The following is a 25,843-nucleotide window of genomic DNA, read 5'->3' as shown; positions in this document are numbered from 1 at the left end:
GTATTGTGGTGAGGGGTGAGTTATTTACCTGGTCGGAGTGATGTATTTTGGTGAGGGGTGAGTTATTTACCTGGTTGGAGTGGTGTATTGTGGTGAGGGGTGAGTTATTTACCTGGTTGGAGTGATGTATTGTGGTGAGGGGTGAGTTATTTACCTGGTTGGAGTGGTGTATTGTGGTGAGGGGTGAGTTATTTACCTGGTTGGAGTGATGTATTTTGGTGAGGGGTGAGTTATTTACCTGGTTGGAGTGGTGTATTGTGGTGAGGGGTGAGTTATTCACCTGGTTGGAGTGGTGTATTGTGGTGAGGGGTGAGTTATTTACCTGGTTGGAGTGATGTATTGTGGTGAGGGGTGAGTTATTTACCTGGTTGGAGTGGTGTATTGTGGTGAGGGGTGACTTATTTACCTGGTTGGAGTGATGTATTTTGGTGAGGGGTGAGTTATTTACCTGGTTGGAGTGATGTATTTTGGTGAGGGGGAGCCAGTGGAGTCCGATCAGTTTGTCCCATAACATTCCTTTGTTCCATACCTCCACAATCAAGCCTGTGTCAAGCCGCATGGTCTCACTGGAAACAAAGACAAGTATTAGTCAAGCTGCTGTCTACTTTCAACTTCTGTATTTATGACTTTGTCACACCACATACAATGGCATGCATGCTTACAGTCCTACCTCATGAAAGTGAGTGAAGCACACATACAATATATCTGTGGTTGTCAGCACATTTCACCATGTTGATTTGCCAAACTAGTTGTTACCACAGAAACAAGTATTCCCTACCTCCATCAATGCCATCAGTGTTCTATGTTACACAGGTTTAACCTCTTGCAACAAGATATACCTTCCTTACAGACAAAAGTGGTTGTAACATTATCATACTCCTCACATAACCTATATCCACTGTTCAGACAAGATACTGATTCATATAGATATAAACCACATAGTGAACATCAAACACACCTCACACAGACAAAAACTTCATTGTGCATAATACAGATATATTTCACACTGTACAAATCAAACACTCCTTAAAAAGATCAAACACTACTCGTACAGACCTGTAACACTATGGGGATCAAACACTTCTCACTTGACATATAACACTGTAGAAATCAAACACTCCTGTCACAGGGATATAACACTGTGGAGATCAAACACTCCTGTCACAGGGATAAAACACTGTAGAAATCAAACACTCCTGTCACAGGGATATAACACTGTGGAGATCAAACACTCCTGTCACAGGGATATAACACTGTAGAAATCAAACACTCCTATCACAGGGATATAACACTGTAGAAATCAAACACTCCTATCACAGGGATATTACACTGTGGAGATCAAACACTCCTGTCACAGGGATATAACACTGTAGAAATCAAACACTCCTATCACAGGGATATAACACTGTGGAGATCAAACACTCCTGTCACAGGGATATTACACTGTGGAGATCAAACACTCCTGTCACAGGGATAAAACACTTCGGAGATCAAACACTCCTGTCACAGGGATATAACACTGTGGAGATCAAACACTCCTGTCACAGGGATATAACACTGTGGAGATCAAACACTCCTGTCACAGGGATAAAACACTTCGGAGATCAAACACTCCTGTCACAGGGATATAACACTTCGGAGATCAAACACTCCTATATAAGTCATATAGTACTGTGGAGATCAAACACTCCTGTCACAGGGATAAAACACTTCGGAGATCAAACACTCCTGTCACAGGGATATAACACTTCGGAGATCAAACACTCCTATATAAGTCATATAGTACTGTGGAGATCAAACACTCCTGTCACAGGCATATAATAACACTGTGGAGATCAAACACTCCTGTCACAAGGATATAACACTTCGGAGATCAAACACTCCTATCAAAGACATATAGTACTGTGGAGATCAAACACTCCTCACACAAATATGTAACATCATTGTGCAGTACACAGATGTATAAAACATGTTATCAAAGACACTTAATAAATACCACAGATCAAAAACCTCACACATACATATCACACACTGTGTAGATAATATACCTGTCATTACATAAATAAAATATTGAAAAGGAGCCGGAGTGAGCTGGGAGCTTCAGAATGAACCTGAGGGAAATCTAGACTTGTTTCATTTAGGTTTTTGCATTGAAGGAAGGGCTGAAGGGAAAATATGGTGGACTGTGAGACAGACAACATATTGTGCAGTACACAAATATCCAATAGACCCTTCCGGTAAACAACGCCCTCTTTCACACTAAGTCTTTCTACACCTTGTTCAGGCAAATGATGAATGTACATGCCACAACCACCAGAAGATAAAGAGACATGCATATGTGCACTATTCCTAGCTCTGTTTACTTGAACACAATTAATTTGACTGATATCAGCCTGTGGACATGAGGCTTAAACCGTCAACTGCCCATATCATGAACATCATCAACAGTGTGATGATGTCATGTACTCTAAACAGGGCTATAATGTTATATGCAAAAGTAAAGGTTGCTTTGAACATGGCTATTCCAAAATATACACGTCTGCAATCCAAAATGGAATTCCAAAACCCTATAGCAATCAGTGAGCACATCCCTGCCTGCCTTAATCAGGCAGATAACTTCAGGTCTAAGTATCGCCAAATTAGCTCTTAACCCCCTTCTTTCTCAGGACATGTGATAGGAAGTATTATAAATCATTCTGCCAAGATGGTTCTCACAGTTGAGGTCAACATCAAAGGCCAACTTGGAGATTGCAAAACTGATCAGGGAAATCCCAACAAAAGCATCAATTGATATGCAATTGATCTATCCTCCTCCGCCTTTGAATACTGCCGATACAGTCGGCGTGCTTGGCCGAGGACAGCAACCACGCACAGGTCTTCCTCAACTTACACATCAGACACAAACAAGAACGTAATTTGATGATTTATTTACACAGGACTTCATTACTCCTTAGCAACATACCAAAATGTACAGGCAAACCCATAGAGTGCTAGCCTGGGTCTACATCATGTCTTCAGCTCATGCTCAATCAGAATGTCTTCTTCAAATAAAGTGCATGCCACGTGGACATGGCAGCACAAATCTGATTACTAAACATCTAAAAATATAGACATGCAGGTTTGAATATATTTGAACATCTAGGATTTGTGATAACATTTGTGAATTTGTGATAATTAAAAATGAAATACCTGTAATTTTGAGATACTTAAACTTTTATCCAAACAAAAGTTGAATCAAAGATGCAGGGTATATGTTTAATTGTTTATACATTGCCTGGTTCTGCATCAACCCAAACAACAGAAAATGGGAATCAAGTTATGGACTGGACATATACCTGAACTTCTTACATCAGTCATGTGCACAATGTTTCGAAAAATATCTGCCCGTTTTTTAGTGGCAAACACTTTAGTTTCGGTAGAAACACTTGAATAAGTCCACACTCCTCTGAGTACACTGATAAAAAGCATACTTTATCCTTTATGCAAACCTGGCACATAAAAGGTAAAAATGCTAATCCTTTACTGTGAGAGAATTGGGTTAATACCACCTTGAATGGTAATTCAATCATATCATGGCATGTCAGCTTTCACGTAGCCATCAAGGGCTAATTCACAGACCTACTTAATTTCAAATTAGCATAAATTATTGTACATTGTTTTCTTGACATTCAAGTCCTGACTAATAGTTAAAAAGGTGTGCAGATAGGAAATCTCATTTTGTACGTTCAAGTCATGTGTAGATCCTCCAGCCTTTGGGTGCCTTTGGTATTTCTTCATACCTCAGATATCAATGATTTTGGTGAACCAAGAGTGAATGGTTCCACACTGTTTCTAACAATATTCCAGCATTATCACAGTAGGGGCACTACAGAAATTAGCTTCACTCTCTGAACCCATGTATAAGAACAGAATCAGGACCTTCGGTGAGAAGACAAGACCTTTAACCACCCAGCTACCTCCCCACCCCTTCATAGGTGGAACACCATCGACAATCATGGGTCCTCCTGAACTCTCACTGCTCTCTACACAACACTCAATAGAAGTCATGGACCGCCTGATCCTTTCATATATAGTGACATAAAAGAATCACTTGTTTATCTGTAGTAATCTGCTGCTACTCAACTTGTGAGTAGTATATAGAGATACAGATGACATTATAAGAGATCAGAATATCACTAGTTCTCTATACACACAAGGACCGCCTCCGTGGTGTAGTGGTTAGAGCGTCTGCCCGGAGAGCGGAAGGTCGAGGGTTCGATCCCAGACTGCGACATACCAAAAGACGTAAAAATATGGTACTTGTTGGTCCCTGCCTGGCGCTCTGCATAAATGGGTACAACAAGGACTGGTCGGCTCGGAGTCAGTATAATGTGTCTGAGTGGGGTATTCATGCTTCACTGCGGCATGGTATCTCAGTGGGCTAGCTCTATAAAACCAGCTTCAGTCTGGGCTAGTACAAGCATTCGCACATACACATACACACGTATGCACGTCGTCATATGAGTGAAATATTCTCAAGCACGACTTTAAACCCAATTTCACCTCACCTCACCTCACCTATACACACAAGGCAGTTTCTATATAGATAGACAGACATACAGACAGACAGACAGACAGACAGACAGACAGACAGACAGACAGACAGACAGACAGACAGACAGACAGACAGACAGACAGACAGACAGATAGATAGACAGATAGATACAAAAAAGCTTCAGGTACTTTGTTGTCTCGCAGTCATTGTGATGTCACCGGACATCATGCTTGTGGATTAAGAGACTTTCTATCTTTCCATGCCAAGCAAAGTATCACAATCACAGGGATGGGGGAGGCATATTGCTTGTAACTTCAATGTAAGTGAAGACTCACTTATATTTTGGAGGAATCTCAGATCTTGGTCATCAGGTATGTAAGAATACAATAGCACTGATTCACCATGGCAGCACTGAGGCAATGTTTAGTGGGAAAGGTAGCACCAGCTTAGGTCACTTTGGGATGGGCCATGACTGATCAACTGCATATTTACTGCTATCCCACACCTTGATCCCCCAGTACAGACGGCTGCGTGATCAATGAATCAGACAGAACCAGCATCACGCTGGGCCGGATTCAGTAGTTCCTAATGAAACTCTTGTGGGACAACATGCCATAATCCAGCAGTGGCATTATACATTGTTGATGCAATATGTACTTGTATAAAGCTGGAAGGTATAGATCAGAGAAGGCTAACCATGTTAACTGTTCATAAATGAAACACCACAGTTCCCTAGCTGATACCTGTAGCCTCTGGACACAGGTTTCAGCAAGACCATTGACAGAGAAAACGGTAGCAGCAGATCAATGGGTAGAAATCGAAGCATTAATTTGCTTTTGGGGCTCTGTGTTACTGATTGGAATGATACACGTCTGACATCAATTAATACCGGTCCGATGTTGCCACGGTAAACACTACACAGACTTACAAGGTCAGCTGAGCTGATCAGGGAAAGGGAGATAATTAGGGTGATTATCACCAAACATTGGGACCAGTCGCCAACAATGGAAGTGAGAGCTAAATGTGGGCCGAGTCGTCAGGAGCCTGTCTGTGTGTCTGTAGAAATAGGTTACACTGGAAGTGAATGGAGGCATAACAAAGTAGGGAATATTGTTTTTGTACTCAGGAATAAATATGTCTAATGATTCTCAATAATGATATTGACTCCAGCCATAATGCAAATAAATGGCTACATAGCAAGCCTTCAATGAGTAGATGTGTGTTATATCATTGATCTCCCTTGACAGGTGTAGTTAACCTTCTATCTTCAGACCTACAGTTGACCTACTGACACCTACAGTTGACCTACTGACACCTACAGTTGACCTACTGACACCTACAGTTGACCTACTGACACCTACAGTTGACCTACTGACACCTACAGTTGACCTACTGACACCTACAGTTGACCTACTGACACCTACAGTTGACCTACTGACACCTACAGTTGACCTACTGACACCTACAGTTGACCTACTGACACCTACAGTTGACCTACTGACACCTACAGTTGACCTACTGACACCTACAGTTGACCAATCCAGATATCTACAGCTGACCAATCCAGATATCTACAGTTGACCTACTGACATCTACAGTTGACCAATCCTGATATCCACAGTTGACCAATCCTGATATCCACCAATCCTGATATCCACAGATCAAATCCTGATATCCATGGTTGACCAATCCTGATATCCACAGTTGACCAATCCTGATATCCCTGACCACAGTTGACCAATCCTGATATCCACAGTTGATATATCCACAGTTGACCAATCCTGATATCCACAGTTGACCAATCCTGATATCGATATCCACAGTTGACCAATCCTGATATCCACAGTTGACCAATCCTGATATCCACAGTTGACCAATCCTGATATCCACAGTTGACCAATCCTGATATCTACAGTTGACCAATCCTGATATCCACAGTTGACCAATCCTGATATCCACAGTTGACCAATCCTGATACCCACAGTTGACCAATCCTGATATCCACAGTTGACCAATCCTGATATCCACAGTTGACCAATCCTGATATCGACAGTTGACCAATCCACAGTTGACCAATCCTGATATCCACAGTTGACCAATCCTGATACCCACAACTCACCAATCCAGATATCTACAGTTGACCAATCCTGATATCCACAGTTGACCTCCATATCAGTACAGTTTGATTTATATGACACTGATAAGTCATATACCAACAAAGACAGGAAAAACCACAGCTTTAATTACACAACAAATATATACAAAGCCTTTCATTCTCAGCTCCTTTCCAGATTCAACATGTCGTTGAGTTGAAGACAAATTCATACATGTACAAACTGAATTTCCTGCACACTGATTAGAATTACAAAATGAAATACTAGAAAAAAAATTCATTCAATCCCAGTATCACATCGCTGACTTAGCTAAAAAATGTTGGATAATACACGACAAAGCAGACAGCCAGGACTACTTCCTTCTCATGAATTTACAGCTCTTACAAATGTTATTTAAATCTTTGGAAGAGCATGAATTTCAAATACAATCATCTCAAAAACATAGAATGAAATTCAAAATTGAGTTCTTTTACATTTGTGATCCACAAAGAAAAGAGTCAATATGATTAAACTCCTTATAATAATCAATAGATTTCACTCCTTCACTTCACAGAGATAATCCAAGGGTGTATATTTGATGCTGAGGTTGCACGTTTTATGGCCACATCAAATAAACTGTGAATCTTTATTCTGCAGACAATGAAGAAGTGTATGCGGAGCCAACTCTCAATTTCCGCTGCGACAAGCACGTCGAAGTGATATTGCTGAGTCCATACACCCTGGGCTCTGTGCACACACCAATAGCTGCTTGTAGTCAAAGATGGCTGCAGTTGACATTTGGCTTCATTTCAACCACTAAAGCAAGATTTATTTTCATGATGTGAAATTGGGACTATGCTGACACTAGCACCAGCATAGCAAAGAAGGCTAGCAACAAATTGGACAATATTAAGGCACAAACAGGAGTTGATTGCTTGTCGAGGGGCAGTCAGTCAGTGATGGCATAACACTCTCAATAGGTTCCTGTTCAGGCCCGCAGTTTCATTCCTAAAACTAATTTACAAATTTTCAAGATAAAAGGGACTTGGTGTGCAGGCTACACAGGGTGATGGAAAATTGCCAGCATCTCTACCTTCATAATGTTATGTAAACATCGTGACAAGTGCAGTAGTGTTGTAACTGGTTCAGCCGGAATATACAGGGATTTATCAAGACCTGCACATTAGATGGTATCTTCCCATAAGACAGACCTCCCAAAAAACAGACCACTTAAAACAACACATTTTATGGTTGGTTGCATATATAAAGGCTTCATTGAACTGTACCCTTGATAATAATGGTATGTGCCCAAATAATAACATGCAAATACAATGTTAAAATACCTTTAAAATTACAATATTAGAGAAAATGTTTTATTAACCTTAACTGCCTGCCAGGGCTGTACGTGTTGAATCCTAGTTTACTACCAGTTAAAACATGTAGCAAAGCTGTAACATATGTATCGAAACACATGAAACACCTGTGCATAAAACCTCACCTGCATTAATAGAAACAGCCATGATGGTCTGTTGCATACAGTATTTTCTGGAAATGTTTGCAACAATACATGCAAAATCTTATGATCTAAAATGGCTACAAAGATTTTTTTAATAAAAATGTGAGCTGCGTAACTTGAGATTCCACACATCCAACATGCATACACACTGTGTATTAAATTACACATAATGGTTCATAAAACTTGTAAGGGCCAAATTACATTTTCAATCTCCATGGCTGTCACAGATTAAGATCAAAAGAAAAAAGAAAAATACCAAGGAAAAATGTGACGTATCCTGTAAATGCACAAACTTACACAGCTTATAGAATTTCACAATGTAACACACAGAATTGCCTGTGCTATGGCAACAAATTACATTTCCAGCATGTAGTGTTTACATGGTTCCACCATTGACTGAATCAATACACTTTCAGCTCTACAAGAAGACAAAGTCATCAATATCCCCCTCAATGGCAAAATACTCTTCATGATTATGTCTACGAGTTATGATTATGTCAAATATTTAAGTGTGTATATAGAAAAGTGGAAGGAGAGTATTGAAAGGTTTTTAAAGTTCTGCTCCAGAAAGGAGCACTATCACCAATTTCAGGCTAAGTCAAACTTGTTGCCATGGAAAGGCCAAAAATATTTTATTCAGAATTCCAAAACTAATAAAAGGCACCAGTACACCATCAGATCTATCCATGTGCCAAGTTTGGTGAAGAAATATTGAACGGTTTTAGAGTTCTGCTCTGGAAAAGAGCACTACCACTAATTTCAGTTTTAGTCAAACTTGTTGCCATGGAAATGCCAAAAATATTTTATTCAAAATTCCAAAAATACCAAAAGGCACCAGTACACAACCAGACCAATCTATGTGCCAAGTTTGCTGAAGATATATTGAACGGTTTTAGAGTTCTGCGCCAGAAAAGAGCACAACCACCAATTTCAGTCTGAGTCGAACTTGTTGCCATGGAAACGCCAAAAATATTTTACTCAGAATTCAAAACTACCAAAAGGCACCAGTACATCACCAGATCTATCCATGTGCCAAGTTTGGTGAAGAAATATTGAACGGTTTTAGAGTTCTGCTCCGGAAAAGACAAATGTGCACGGACGGAGTCCAGTTTAATACCCCCCAGATAATAAGGCTCCATGGAGAACATACTGTAAACAAGATTCAGTTTGAAGGCTTACGGTAATATTTAGGCCTATGATAGAATGAAACATATTTAACAGATTGTATTCTATGAACTCATACTTCCTCAATATCTAATTTCATAATGATTGAGCAATAAGTAACATGATATGTTCACTATGGTAACTGATGTATCTATTTTTGTAAAGAGATCAGAATTCTGTGTGTAAATATAAGAACCCCTGTTGCCTTAAGCAAGCTGTTCTACTTTACCATCTCATCTCACTGGAGATATCAGCAATGTATCAGGTTACAAAGCACTAAGGAAAGGATGGATAATGCCTGATGTTCACAGTGAACTTTCACTTGGAGAAAGCTAAAGTATATTTTTCTTTAATTTGCTTTAAATCAGCATCCCCATACAATAAGACTGGCTATTTAAGCGTTCATGTGAACCAACACGCGTCCCATTACATCGCTCTAGTGGACAAACAGCAGGATGATTTGTGCCACGAGGAAAGGTCAGAGTACTACTTTGGCATAAAGGAACCTATTCTTGTCCAGCTTGTGACATAACATACACTTGATTGTCATTGCCTGACTGAGTAGCTGGCTGAATGATACAGCAAGGAGTGGGCTATTTTCCAGGATGTGACCAACATAGAACCTTACCATTTTGATATATGTACCTGTTTATAAAAACAGGCACCAACACAAAAATACTGAGGTTGGTCTATTCTTCGAAACCTTGTGTTGATGTTTCCGAGATTTAGTGTGTATTTATGCAACTTTTCGAATTGAGTACAGATATGTTCATAAATGTAGCTAGATCCTTCTGGTTAGAGGTTACTGAATTGCTTGTGTTGTAACAGGAGCTACCTATATTACACTACTTTTGATAGGGATATGTTTTATCTTTCCATGACACAGTAAACTGGTTACTATGTATCAATAGTATATTCAAATACAATGCCATATTTTATCTTTCCATTTAAAAGTTGAGTAGTATATATTTAGAACCAGGCAATATTTGTGAGATGTGGCTATCGATCCACATTAATTATGTCAGCCAATGTTGTATACCTAAATTACCTTCTCAGGTTAAAAAACTTGCTCAGAAACTGTTGTGGTTTATTGTTGTTTCAGTCCTGTCTAATGAACAACGGAATATAACAAAATGTAGACCAAATGTATATGTATATGAAACAAAATAACAAACAGTAAATATAACAAAGGTAAAAAAAATAAAAATAAATATAAAAAAATACTGATGTTAATGGATTGCTGATATACAATAACTACCAACCTTCAGTCATCAGTTTATTTTTGTTTTATATATAATACAAAGCAATAGACCATAAGCCCTCACGCCCGCTTCGCTTTTTGACGTTAGGGGGACACAGTATGTTTCCATGGACGTATCTGGATATACCCAGAAGCAAATATTCAACAGCTGATCTGCAGCAATTCTCAGTAAAGTTTCTCTCTTCAAAATCTGTACACCATGATAAAATGACACTGAATATAAGAAAATAATTTTTAATCATCATTTCCATTTTATTTTTCTATATGTACTTTGTTATTGAATCCCAATTTACATACAAACTTCCACAATACTGGACTTCATGAACTGCCAGCGCTTATGTACAGGTATGTCACAGCACCAGAACACAAAGAAGATCCAAGATACAGTCTGGACCTGTACACTAGCTGACCCGCCTTCCAGAAATAGGAAACATGTGATGCAAAATCTTGGAACAGAGGATCCACAGTTATCCGAACAATTAACTTGCATTGAAGTAGAATGTTACACAAAATACAAATGTAGATCTATTGTTTTTTTATCAGAGATGTTTAACTGCTAACTACTAGTGTAAATAAGGTGCAAAGAATATATCCTAAGTTCAAAGCTTTTGTCAATACAATTACATATTGACATTATTGCTTCTAATTAAACAATGATAATCTTTGTTTTATTAGATCTGAGACCATATCCCTAGAGGACATAACACTGATTTTGATCTATTTCCTTTTCTGAGATACTTTACTGGTGTCATAAGAATTATAGTAAAGTTGATTCAAAATTTGGTCAAAGTCATAACAAAGGTTTAGGAAAACAGACATGAAAATGTCCTGAAGCGCTCACCTCCTACAAACCAGTGTGCAATTAAATATGAAACTCATTTTCCAAATAACCATCAACAAACCTTGAACAATTTGTCCAAATCCATCATCTTAATAAACACTAGCTTTGGCTCAGTCTTCAAATATTAGTAACCTCCTAAAAACTGATGATTTATCAGAAGAATTACATCAAATATGGGTTAAATATATGTTTCAATATTTATTCCGTTACATGAAAAGTCAACTGAGATTTTTTGTAAGTTATTCTGTTCCAGGACTGGATAATGCCTGACCAGGGTTGACCAAAACGTAGCCTTTGCTTTTTTCAAATTCTCTGGATGTTGAAATAACTTAAATGAGTTATGATACTAGCAATCACTTTCAGAATTATCTTAATATTAGTAAATGTAGTATTTAAAAACATCTAAAAGCAGGAGCCAAGAAACCAAGTTAATACCAAGTGATTGTCCTGCATGATATGTATGGTGTTTGTTTGCCTAGTTCTGCCTTAAAATCATAAGAATCTGATATGTCAATCAATCAAATAATTATTTATTATTGATTAGATTATTATTAATTTTATTACCCTTCCACGTTTACTAAAAAAGCAAGATTCTTAAAACATACCTTGCTATCATTTCCAGTGAATTAATCAAAATTACAGTTGTAATATTACTCCTAGAATGTACCAATATATGTGAATAATTTATGTGGTAACAAAACTTCAAATAATGTTCTCCTAATTAAGATATACACTTTATTTCACTCGTCCAATACTCCAGAAAGTCAATCACTATTCTTCTCACATAGTTTTCGTGATTCGATCAACATGGAGGAAGGTAATTCAATTCAAAGTCCCATGCAACTCTTTATAAAAAGCTGAAATATTTAAAGCAAGGTTTTATAGGCACTCATATGAATTAAGTTTGATACTTGGATATTGCATGATAGGCAACTGCTGACACTGACAATATTTCCGTTGAATAAAAAAATATTACTCCTCGAATATTTTGCTCTGTTAACAAGATACTGTAGGCCTTCAGATTGTGCTTATGAAACTTAAAAACATCCTAAAATGTGTGACAAATTGAAGAATATCTAAGAGCCAAGGGACAATATCCGCCACATTTTCTTTCATGTAACAAGTTTTGCTATTTCAGTTGACCGTAACTCCGAAATGGAGATTTGTTTACATCGTGTCCGCCTCTCGCATGTCTCATTTGAGCTTTATGGCGTATGCCAACTCAATGCCTAGTAGTGACTAAACACGCTAAGCAATGGCATCATTCAAGCACATATTGTATCTAAGTGTAACAATATTGTATCTCATGTAACAATATTGTATCTAATGTAACAATATTGTATCTAATGTAACAATATTGTATCTAATGTAACAATATTGTATCTAAAGTAACAACATCAGTTAGATTTATGTCTTATATTGTGAGTTGTATCTGACACTGCTAACCATAATCTTTGTTATTTTGAATGAACAAAACTGTCATTTAATGACTAGATAGAAATGATGGTACGAAAACCGAAAATACCGAATTTTTGGATTGCATAACTACCACTGTATACCGTTTCCATGACAATGTTGTAATGTGTGTACACATGCTGAATGACATCATGGAAGTGGTGTTGTGTCGGTTTGGCAAACAGCCTTGATTATCCTTGGTATCAAGGACCCATTGTGATATACACCCTGACCCCCTCACCATTAGAGATCCATGTCAGAAGTAATGTCACCCTCTTAACCTCACCTTGTCATATATTTAACAGAGATCTTCTCTCACCAATGAGCTTGAGTTCACCCAAGGACAGTACCTATACTATGGATGCTAAAGGGAAGAACAAGGTTGGATCTTATGTCTTGGATACTGGAAGGAACAAGATTTTGTCCTTATACCCTCGATACAGGAACAAACAAAATTCGGTAATTAGACTCTGGATATAGTGAGGAACAAGTGTCATTACTTAGACGTTGCAAACAGGGAGGAACTGCATCGGTAGGTATACCCTGGATACCAGAAGGAACAAGTGTCATAACTTAGACGTTGCATACAGGGAGGAACTGCATGGCTAGGTATACCCTGGATACCAGAAGGAACAAGTGTCAGTTCTTAGACATCGCTTGCATACAGGATAAAAGGAGGAACAGGAATTGGAACTGCATACAAGGTTGGAACTTATACCCTGGATATATCCTGGATACCAGAAGGAACAAGGTTGGTTCTTAGACGCTGGATACCAGGAGGAACAAGATCAGTAATATAAAATACACTGGATACCAGAAGGTTGGAACAAGTGGTCTATAGGACAAACAAGATTACAGCAATATAAGGATACCCTGGATACAGGAAGGTTGGTACTTATACCCTGGATACAGGAATGAGATTACAGAACTGCATGGATACGGTAGGCTTATACCCTGGATACTTAGAATTTGGATACAGAAGGGTACTTATACCCTGGATACTGAGGAAGTGTCATACTTATACCCTGGATACTAGGGAACAAGATTACAGCAATATAAAATACCCTGGATACAGGAAGGTTGGTGCTTATACCCTGGATACTAGAGGGACAAACAAGATTACAGCAATATAAAAATACCCTGGATACAGGAAGGTTGGATACAGGAGGGAACTGCAATATAAAATACCCTGGATACAGGAAGGTACTTATACCCTGGATACTAGAGGGACAAACAAGATTACAGCAATATAAAATACCCTGGATACAGGAAGGTTGGTACTTATACCCTGGATACTAGAGGGACAAACAAGATTACAGCAATATAAAATACCCTGGATACAGGAAGGTTGGTACTTATACCCTGGATACTAGAGGGACGAACAAGATTACTGCAATATAAAATACCCTGGATACAGGAAGGTTGGTACTTATACCCTGGATACTAGAGGGACGAACAAGATTACAGCAATATAAAATACCCTGGATACAGGAAGGTTGGTACTTATACCCTGGATACTAGAGGAACGAACAAGATTACAGCAATATAAAATACCCTGGATACAGGAAGGTTGCAATTGGTACTTATACCCTGGATACTAGAGGGACGAACAAGATTACAGCAATATAAAATACCCTGGATACAGGAAGGTTGGTACTTATACCCTGGATACTAGAGGAATGGAACAGCAATATAAAATACCCTGGATACAGGAAGGTACTTTAGTACCCTGGATACAGGAGGATACAAGGTTGGTATAAAATACCCTTATACCCTGGATACTAGAGGAGGAACAGATAACAGCAATATAAAATACCCTGGATACAGGAAGGTTGGTACTTATACCCTGGATACTAGAGGTTGATACCCTGGATACAGACAACAAGATTACAGCACAAGATTACAGCAATATAAAATACCCTGGATACAGGAAGGTTGGTGCTTATACCCTGGATACTAGAGGGACAAACAAGATTACAGCAATATAAAATACCCTGGATACAGGAAGGTTGGTACTTATACCCTGGATACTAGAGGGACGAACAAGATTACAGCAATATAAAATACCCTGGATACAGGAAGGTTGGTACTTATACCCTGGATACTAGAGGGATGAACAAGATTACAGCAATATAAAATACCCTGGATACAGGAAGGTTGGTACTTATACCCTGGATACAGGAAGGTTGGTACTTATACCCTGGATACTAGAGGGACGAACAAGATTACAGCAATATAAAATACCCTGGATACAGGAAGGTTGGTACTAATACCCTGGCTACAGGAAGGTTGGTACTAATACCCTGGACATATACAGGAAGGTTGGTACTTACAACAGGAACTCCTGCTCCCAGCAGGGGTTGTTCCCCTTCACCTGGATTGTGGTGGACTTCACATTCTGCAGCTTGAGGGTCACGTAGCTGTTGAAACGTTCTGAAAATAAACACAGCAAATGTAGAGTTGACCACATACAAACCATTAGGCCAGACCAATTTTATTTCTTGCTTTAACGGAGAAAAAATAGTAAATTTTCCCCGCCGACAGTATTTTTTTCAAGAATAAGAGAGAAAAAATAGTAAATTTTCCCCGCTCAAAAAATATAATCCTCATGTTTTTATTGGCCAAAAATGTAAACTTACAAAACAAATTGTTTGGATTGTTTGTTGCCCCATATACACTTCACTTCATAAATTGCCAAAACTAAAATACTTTTAGTATTTAAAAGGAATATTACTTGACTGGTGACATTTATTTTCTATTTTTTTCCTCCTGCCTTTAGGTTTTCTGAGGACAAAAATCCGTAAAACAAGAAATAAAATTAGTCTGGCCTTAGCATGCAGAAGGAGTCACCTTCCTAACTGATAGAATGTTCTTATACAGTTGCTCAGCAACCATGGTTTGCCCTTAAATTTGCTGTTTGACCATTACATGCCCTAAAATTTGCTGTTTGACCATTACATGCCCTAAAATTTGCTGTTTGACCATTACATGCCCTAAAATTTGCTGTTTGACCATTACATGCCCTAAAATTTGCTGTTAGACCATTACATGCCCTAAAATTTGCTGTTTGACCATTACATGCCCTAAAAAATTAGCTGTTAGACCATTACATGCCCTAAAATTTGCTGTTTGACCATTACATGCCCTACAATTTGCTCTTTAAACATTCATGTCACTAAACATATGTTTTTAAATCATGGCATGTCCCAACAGATTTATGCTTCAGCCTTGGCATGTTGTTCAGTGCTGTTCAACCATGCTGGTTCCTGAAACTTGTTGTGGCTTGTACCATTATCACATTCTCTTCAATCAAGGCATTTACAAAAAGTAATGCTCTTTGGAAAGGGGAGGTAAGCACTTAACAATAGGCTACTGCTCCATGTCAAATTGCACATGCTGCCATGTCCTCCAACATACAAAATCTGCTACAACCAGAGATATACCTAGGATTCCAAACTTGGGGCAAGACATATTTAATCTCTTTGATATTAGTATTTACAGGAGCTTTCTTGTTTTCTTACTTGATTCATTTTCACATTGAATTCAATGAAATCATGTAAAGTTCCCTCTTCAGCCATACAACAGCTACAGAGACTAACTGGTCTTAAAATATTCATGTCACATGAGTAAGTGGCTAATTGTGTGAGGTGGTTTTTAAAATGATCAGTGTTGCTCTAAACAGTACAGCAGTTTCATCAATATGTTTCAAAACAGTAAATACAAATCCATACAAAACACACGTGTAATAATGATTTCAGACTCTCGGCAACATTGTTGACATAATGCAAATACCATTATTGACATAATGCAGACATGATTGTGTGCACAAGTTGTAATCACGTCACAAAAGCAAAAACATCACGTTGTTGATGGCATGCTGACCTTGTGAGTGACTTGACAAATCTGTCAGGAAGAAATCTGACAAAACCATGCATCAGTGCTGTCAACATGTGACTTGATTCCAAACCCTGAAGACAACTACATTCCTCTTTTGTACTCGATTCCAAATGAACATTGTAACCCACACTTGGTGAAATACACTGCTGGGTCCAGCATAAGTACCAACAAATCCCTGTCTCAAAGATTAACCAAAGACCTTATCATGATCAAGGAAGGATCTTTTTTTTATTCTCAGAAAAATGCATGACAAGTGGAATTATTATTTTGTGGATTCTCAAAAACAACAACAATTTGAGAAAAGACAAACTTTGTATCCCTCTATTTATAAATTTAACATGTTATTAAGTTGTGACAAAGTGAATATCCTAATTAACTTAGCAAAATTTGTAAAAGAAGCTTTAATGTTAAGAAGTGCTTAAAAGGTGTATCTAACCATTTTGTCACTTGCATTATTATTTTATGAGTTTTTATACTTGGGCCTATGGCCTTTATACGGAATAAAAGTTTGATGACCTTTGTATTCCTGGAACCATAGGGCATTTGTCAACAATGATGGCCATAAACACTGTTACATCAGTATTGTCAAAAGTTCAAGACAATTTGTCCAAAATGAAAGCAATTCTTATCTGAAATTTACAGAGTATACAATGTGTAAAATGCTGGTATTCCTCATTGATAACATGTTATTGAAATATAGGGATAAGCCATTGAGGAAAGAAGTAGATATCTCCATGGGTACCAATTGCCCAGCAATGTTGCTGATCTGTCTCTTGAAGCATGCAAGTAAGGATTTCTGTTCGGATTAACAAAATCTAAACAAGCAAACATGATCAAGCAGCTTAAATTAATCTTCAGTTATGAATGATGATCTGATATGGTTAGTTAAGAAGCCCAAATTGTCAAAGAGTCCATTCCTTTCCACTGATTTACCAGCTACGCTAGAAATAGTAAAACCAGTGAAACCACCTGAACTATTCAGATCTATAAATAAAGAGTAAGGCAACAATTATCCTCAAGGCTGTATGACACTTCATCTTTCCAACAGTCAACTTTGCTTTTACAACAAGCAATGTTCCTGCATCTCCAACCGTTTGTGTCCACATTTCACAGGTAGCTGTTTGAGGTTCACTAGAGTTTACTCTTTCTATGAAGATTTCAAGATCACACCACTCTTACTCTAATGTCGTTTGACATAAGTGAAATTTCCTAGAACATGCCTTTCATGTGACATGAAGACAACAAATACAGAGCCACAATGACCACTCGCTACACATGTCTGCCCAATGTCCTGATGTATGAATGATTGATGTAGGAATTCAATAGGAAGGAGTTCTGCCACTTGTAATTTCTCACATATCTGCCTTTGAAAGTAAGTGAGTGAGTTTAGTTTTACACCACACTCAGCAATATTCTAGCTATATGGCGACAGTCTGTAAATAATCGAGTTTTGACCAGACAATCCAGTGATCAACAGCACAAGTATCGATCTGCGCATTAGGAACCGATGACGTGTCAACCAAGTCAGCAAGCCTGACCACCCGATCCCGTTAGTCGCCTCTTACGACAAGCATGGGTTACAGAAGATCAATATTCTAACCCGGACCTTCACGGGTAGCCTTTTAAAGACTAGTCCAGGGGACTAGTGTAAGTGAAAACCTTCAAACTTTGTTGCCAGCTCTGTTTGAACAAGACAAAAATGTTCACTATGTTTCTGTCAGGTTTATTCACTTCCAGTTGGTAGCAAAATTGAAGCGCCAAGAACTGCTTGATAATTACAGCTCTGACTCTCTACTTAAACAAGTGAACGAGACTTGGACCATTGGATTTTTGACTTGTCCTGACATGTGCAGTAGTCTTGGGCCAGTGGACATGAGTGAATTCCAGAAGCTGTATATGTCCCAAATATGTGTGAATCCAAAACTGACCTGAAATAATGTGACACAAATAGCTCTCTAATGTCTCACATCCTGCTGTGTGGCTGTCAAGAGTTTGGCTGTACAGGCACATTATGGTCATGAAAATAAAAATGCTTGCTAGCTGCAGTTGTAAGTGCTTACATCAACAACTGCATGTCTGGCTTGCAATATGTTAGAAACAGTAACAAAATACTGGATAATCATCACCTGTCATAAAAAGTGATATAATCACTGATTTCACCACCCTGACAGGAGGACTAAAACAATGACAGAATATTCCAACTGTAACAACTTGACAAGGACCATTTTCACTATGACCTTGACCTTACTGGAATGAAATTTCCAATGCTTACAACACTAAATACTTAGTTATCATGTAAATGATTCTGTTTTGAGTGACTTGACCTTCTGCATAACTAATAGGGATATCAAAAGATTTCCCAAGAGATGTAAAGTAGAGATTAACCAAATATGACATCCCTTGGGTGCATTCAATGCCACAAGAAAGCAATCAGCTTAACCGATGGAATACATCTAACTAACAAAATAACCACACATGTATGCAAAACACTCCATATTATGTGGAGAAAAAGGCATAATACTTGAACCAAGTTAATGAATGACCTTGACTTAATGAGGAGGTCATTCAAAGGCTAATCAATTCTGGACCGCTTTCAAGATAGCATGTGCCATTTGATTTCCAATCTCTATGGGCCTGCTTAAAAGTTATTGAGTTTTCAAACCTTTAAGTGAGTCAATTGGCAGAATCATTGCAAAGTCAGATTTAGCATCATAAGCTCTGCAACTTCAGTTGACTTCGAAGGACGGGTATATGATTTCTCTATTTTTAAGCCAGCAATGAAAGTTCAAAGAATCAAATGATTCATGAAAGGAATTTCAAAATGACAGCTGTTATGAACATCAGATCAGAATTCTATCAGGAGTTTTTGAGAGATAGGATGATCCATGTGGAACTTCAGCTTCACTTTACAGATAAGGCTGCTTTGCATGTGAAGCAGGCAATTCTTAATAGAACACTGCCAATAGGGGCCATATTTCAACCTGCATTGTTATACTGCTGCTATGGGCCATTTGATTTCATTTTAGACCAGATGAATTGCTCACTAACACAAAATCTAATAACTGCAACAAAAACAAATTTTGCACAGTCCCATGAAATCGACAGACCAACGCTGATGATTTGTATCATAATTTTGGACACCCAAATAACAATGTCGTTTAACAAACGATCATTATTTTGTTGTCACTTTTTACTATTTCTTACGAGGGGGGACCACTTGCTGGTAGAACAGACAGGTGTGCGAGTTGCACGTGTGAAATTGAAATTTCACTACACACGCTTGTTGATTACCTGGCTGTCCTACCAACTAAAACGGCCTGTAATGGTCCAGACAATGTTTGCCAGACAACTAATGTACATGTGTTGCAATCAAATGATGTTATGGAATAAGTTGGTTGATTACTAACATCATTGTGTTTAGAGAGCATAACAGACCACAGCAGAGGTATTGTTTATTATTTCTTTCATAAGATGTATTACAAGCTCGACTATCAGTATAATACTTTTGGGAGTGTTGGACCGGATGAAGACAAATCGATCTTTCAAAATACGGAATTGTACACAAACACCAAATTACACTCAGTGCCAGACTGTACACACAGAGACTAATCACTCCTCTTCTCACTTCAGTCTCTGTGGTAATGCAGCCAAACACACATGTAGTAATTAGATCGTATTTAACCGGGAGATTTTTCACATATATATTTGTTTTATTAATATTTTACATGAATACTGGTGGAATAGTTAACAATAATCGTTTCAGTTCAATGATGTACTGTAAATTTTTATTTCAGATTTGACTAAACGAGTGAGTTTTGTTTTATGCTGCTTTTAGCAATATTCCAGCAATATGAAGGTGGAGGACATCAGAAATGGGCTTCATGCATTGTACCCATGTGGGGAATCGAACCCAGGTCTTTGGCATGACGAGTAAACACTTTAACCACTAGGCTACATCACCGCCCCATTTGTCAGATTTGAATATTGTTTGTATTTAAATTAAGCAACATTCTAACAAAATAAGAAAATGTAATTGTCACTTTAGCATATGTTATATATGACAGCAGTCTGTAAATGATCAACAATCGGGTGACTGACTTCATGAGGATCAATCTGTTTCTAGCAGGGTGGGGATCATCCTACAGATGACATCTTTACCATGTCAGCTTGCTGACTGGGTTTACCTCCTTGGCCATGTGGATAAGGCATCCAACTTCAGATCAGAAGGTCAGTGGTTCGGAAACTTTATGGCCGCTACATGTGCAGGTTGGCTAAGATGACATGCATTACCGAAGTGAGCATGCCTGCCCAGCCAATCCTGTTAGTAGCCTCTTAACGCAAACCTGGGTTGCTGCAGAGCAATTCTAACCTAGATCTTCACAGGGGCATTTTAATAATTGATCATGTTGACAACAGATAATACCCCCCACCTGCTACTGGTTTATGAACCACAGGTCGATGATGGATAAACATAAATTTTGTTGTGATACAGGATGCAATCATGACCAGTACACGTTATGTGAGACAGAAACAAGCATAATCACATGGAGTGAGTTTGGATTTAAGCTGCTTTTAGCAATATTCTTTCAACATGACAGCATAAGTCACCGGGAATGGGTTTCACACACTGTACAATCATTTGGGGGGCGGTGGGGTAGCCTAGTGGTTAAAGCGTTGGCTCGTCACGCCGAAGACCCGGGTTCGAAACCCCCCTGTGGGCACAATGTGTGAAGCCCATTTCTGGTGTACCCTGTCGTGATGTTGCTGGAATATTGCTAAAAGCGGCGTAAAACCAAACTCAGTCAGTCAGTCAGTACAATCATTTGGAGAATAGAACCTGTGTGTTCAGCATGACCAGCAAATGTTTCACCCACTGGGCTACCCTGTCTCCGACCATCATGACATTACAAGACAATGAACATAGAAATGAAAGTGGACAATCCAGCCATTTGCTATGATACCTTGTGTTTACTTCCTGTATGTTGAATGCTGTATCTGTGTTTCATTCAAACTACTTTGATCGAAACGCAAATTATTGATCACATGCTGAAGGACATTGTAAACAGGATTCCCACAAGTATAATAACCAGCTTAACTGACAATCAAATCTCAGTAGTTAATTGTAATTTTCATGCAATATTGCTTTTTATTGAGAGGAAAATCTTGATCAAAAGTTTGGAAACCAGCGGGATCTGCATTTTAGTTAAGTAGAAATACATCAAGGGTGTTTTATTGATGACTGACTGTATACTACAAGATATTGGGGAAATTCAACATTTACAGGTCAAAACAGAGCAATTTAGAAAGCATTAAATAATGTTCAGATTTCCAGCATACCACGTTGCACATGTATCCATACAAATATGGCTGGGCTAATGGTCTAGATTGGATTTTTTTCAGTATTGCAGTGGTGGAAATTCACATAAGAATATTTTCAGTGAGTTTGGGATTCACCAGGGCTCCAGATAATTTTTCAACATGAGGAGTACGTACTCCTTATTTTTTAAATATAGGAGTACAAAATGTACTGGAAAAACTTAAGAGTACATTTGGAGTACTGAATGGAATTTAATGGAGTATGTGATCTTGTGTTTCATTTCATATATGCACCACAGCATTGCTACTCTTTTGTAAACAGGTAAAAAACAATAAAACAATACTTTTTTCAGATAAATACGTCTGTAAATGATTCTAAGACCGTACACCATTGCTGTGCTGCGTATCTGCTACTGTTTCTAAATTATATCCTACCATATTGTGCATATTTTTTATCCGTACATACGCCCATACGGCCCTTATCTGGAGCCCTGGATTCACCATTTGCAGGAAAACTTTAGGTTCAATGATTCAAAGCTTTCAGTAATATCATTAACGTTAAAAATGAACCAAACCCTTTTGCTTTGACAAAATGAGCTAAAAACCAAATGCAAATGTGACCTTGGACTGATAACTGATCATGCTGAGCTGTTGTTAAGGATAATTGTCGGCTCAGGTCAGACTCAGGGGGCCACTTATACCTGGCCATGAAGTGTTGGGACATCATCATCATCCTCATCATCATGAACTCAACTGCGGAAAACAAAAGGCCAAAGAGCGATAATCCCTCTATGGAGATACCTGCACCAGCTATACCAGCAATTGTAGAAAACAGCATAGAACCCAACCCTGTACAATACCACAATTCCCAGCCTATTGGTCAGATATAGGACCTGTGAAGCTCTGCTGTTTTCTCACACTAAGCTAACATGCCTTGACATAACAGCTTCAAATCCTACCAACTGGAAAGATCTGTCAATGATTCCAAAGTCTTCCGCCTACTTCACTAAACCGAACACACCTGAAGGCATGCATGTAAGCATTCCTGATATAACCATACAAATCTATCAAGGCACTCAAGCTTGTTTGCCATATGTGGATTGGGTACCAGTTTGAAAACACTGTGTTCCTAACAGCTTCTTACATAGGCCTGTTTTGAAAACATTTAAAGTGACAAAATTCTGAACATCTGTGAATATGCTTACATTAATTACAGGGCTGTTATTACTTACTACTACTGCCACTTATTTGACCCAGTGTATTGTCTGTTTTGATTGCAAACCTAAAACTGAGTGTTTCAATATAATCTGCTGATAATTGGTCATGCACTGATTTCACACTTAAGCTATTTATGTAACGATTATTGTATCAATTTGGATATCATCTCTTAATATATAAATAAATATTTTTCTGTCTTGACACATCTGCTGAACATAACTGAAGACATCTGACCTTCTTTTATATTGCTGAATCACATGTACACATATCTCCATATTATTGAGGACACGCACAACATATTGCTCAACCAACACAACATACAGCCAGCAAATTACCTTCACATGGAAATTTATTTCTGAATTAATGGTGCATGTGTCTCCAATCATGTCAGTCAGAAACTTGTTTGAAAACTGATTAAAACACCCTGCATGAATCCTTTGCAATTACTTATTCACTTTACAAAGATGGATGGCAGCAAAGTGACAGCAGCCTTGCTACGCCTTGCAACAGTGTACTATTAGGAAACCAGTTCAGGAAAAGAAAAAATTAATTACAGTTCAAAAACTGGTCCAACTTCAAACTAAGTGAACTCAACTGTTTTAATGATTGTGAATAGTTTTGAATTAATCTGCAAAAGGTCCAAGTCATTTATTGATAATTCTGGTCAAACCTGGTCTTCTGGAGAAAGAAACTGTTTAGAGGCAAAAAACAATTTACAACTGAGACACATATTGATTGTTACAAGATAAAGTTGGTAAGCATATTTACAACACTTCGTGTGTAAAGATGTTGTCAGCATTAGGAGGCAAGTTAGGTTCAGAGATCCTGAAAAACCATTCTGTGAGTGCACCAAGGTTGTCAGTACTTGAAAAACGTAACACACAGCTTAGTAAAATGTGTTTTATTTCTTGCGGAATAAATCAATCTTCATAGTCAAAGGATTATATTCTGAATACCTGGTGACTTCACCATAAGCAGAAGTACACAGGAGGTGCACATGTAAAAGCATTAGGCTGTGCATGAAGGAGAGATAACCAATTTACATGAAGACTAAAATAATCATGCATGATGTCTCAACACAGTGCCAAACTCAACTCTACTGTTGTTATTTATACATATTCTTTTACATATTTATTACCATATTATTAGGAGTCCTTGCTTTTCACTATGTGATTGTTCTGAGAGCATTCAACGTCGCTCATATTATATTAGAGAAGTTGTATATCCATAGAACTCTCCTCGTTGTTCATCACACCAACTTCTAAATGCCACTCAAAGAAGACATTCCATTGAGGACAATCATTGCAAGCAGAGCCATCTTCGAAGGAAGACAATCATTTCTAACAGCCCCTCCTCCAGTGAGGACAATCATTCTAACAGCCCCTCTGCCAGTGAGGACAATCATTGCCAGCAGCCCCTCCTCCAGTGAGGACAATCATTCTAACAGCCCCTCTGCCAGTGAGGACAATCATTGCCAGCAGCCCTCCTCCAGTGAGGACAATCCTCCATTCTAACAGCCCCTCTGCCAGTGAGGGACAATCATTTCCAGTCCTCCAGTGAGGACAATCATCCTCCAGTGAGGACAATCATTTCCAGCAGACCCTCCTCCAGTGAGGGACAATCATTGCCAGCAGACCCTCCTCCAGTGAGGACAATCATTGCCAGCTGATCATTTCCAGTAACAGCCAGCAGACCTCCAGTGAGGACAATCATTTCCAGCAGACCCTCCTCCAGTGAGGGACAATCATTCCTAACAGCCCCTCTGCCAGTGAGGACAATCATTGCCAGCAGCCCCTCCTCCAGTGAGGACAATCATTCTAACAGCCCCTCCTCCAGTGAGGACAATCATTGCCAGCAGACCCTCCTCCAGTGAGGACAATCATTGCCAGCAGACCCTCCTCCAGTGAGGACAATCATTTCCAGCAGACCCTCCTCCAGTGAGGACAATCATTTCCAGCAGACCCTCCTCCAGTGAGGACAATCATTTCCAGCAGACCCTCCTCCAGTGAGGACAATCATTTCCAGCAGACCCTCCTCCAGTGAGGACAATCATTTCCAGCAGACCCTCCTCCAGTGAGGACAATCATTCTAGCAGACCCTCCTCCAGTGAGGACAATCATTTCCAGCAGACCCTCCTCCAGTGAGGGACAATCATTCTAACAGCCCCTCTGCCAGTGAGGACAATCATTTCCAGCAGACCCTCCTCCAGTGAGGACAATCATTGCCAACAGCCCCTCCTCCAGTGAGGGACAATCATTGCCACAGCCCCCTCCAGTGAGGACAATCATTTCCAGCAGACCCTCCTCCAGTGAGGACAATCATTTCCAGCAGACCCTCCTCCAGTGAGGACAATCATTTCCAGCAGACCCCATCCTCCAGTGAGGACAATCAGCCCTCTGCCAGTGAGGACAATCATTTCCAGCAGACCCTCCTCCAGTGAGGACAATCATTGCCAGCAGACCCTCCTCAGAGAGGACAATCATCCTCCTCCAGTGAGGACAATCATTGCCAGCAGACTGCCTCCTCCAGTGAGGACAATCATTTCCAG

The 25,843-nt window shown here is 38.9% G+C and overlaps 1 protein-coding gene across 1 annotated transcript in view; it reads right to left on the bottom strand.

Moving 5' to 3' along the window:
- Positions 1–25,843, bottom strand: part of LOC124254198 (protein unc-13 homolog B-like) — a 219,012-nt gene that overhangs the window by 98,228 nt on the left and 94,941 nt on the right. The window contains 2 exon segments of the mRNA XM_046688088.1: positions 449–566; positions 15,198–15,297. Coding sequence (XP_046544044.1) covers positions 449–566; positions 15,198–15,297 — 218 coding nt within the window.

This window comes from Haliotis rubra, unplaced genomic scaffold (genome assembly GCF_003918875.1).
Source record: "Haliotis rubra isolate DU_JTF1 unplaced genomic scaffold, ASM391887v1 Scf115, whole genome shotgun sequence".
Classification (NCBI taxonomy): Eukaryota; Metazoa; Mollusca; class Gastropoda; order Lepetellida; family Haliotidae; genus Haliotis; species Haliotis rubra.
The sequence above is the reverse complement of the archived record's forward strand: the minus strand, read 5'-3'. Positions and strand labels throughout refer to the sequence as shown.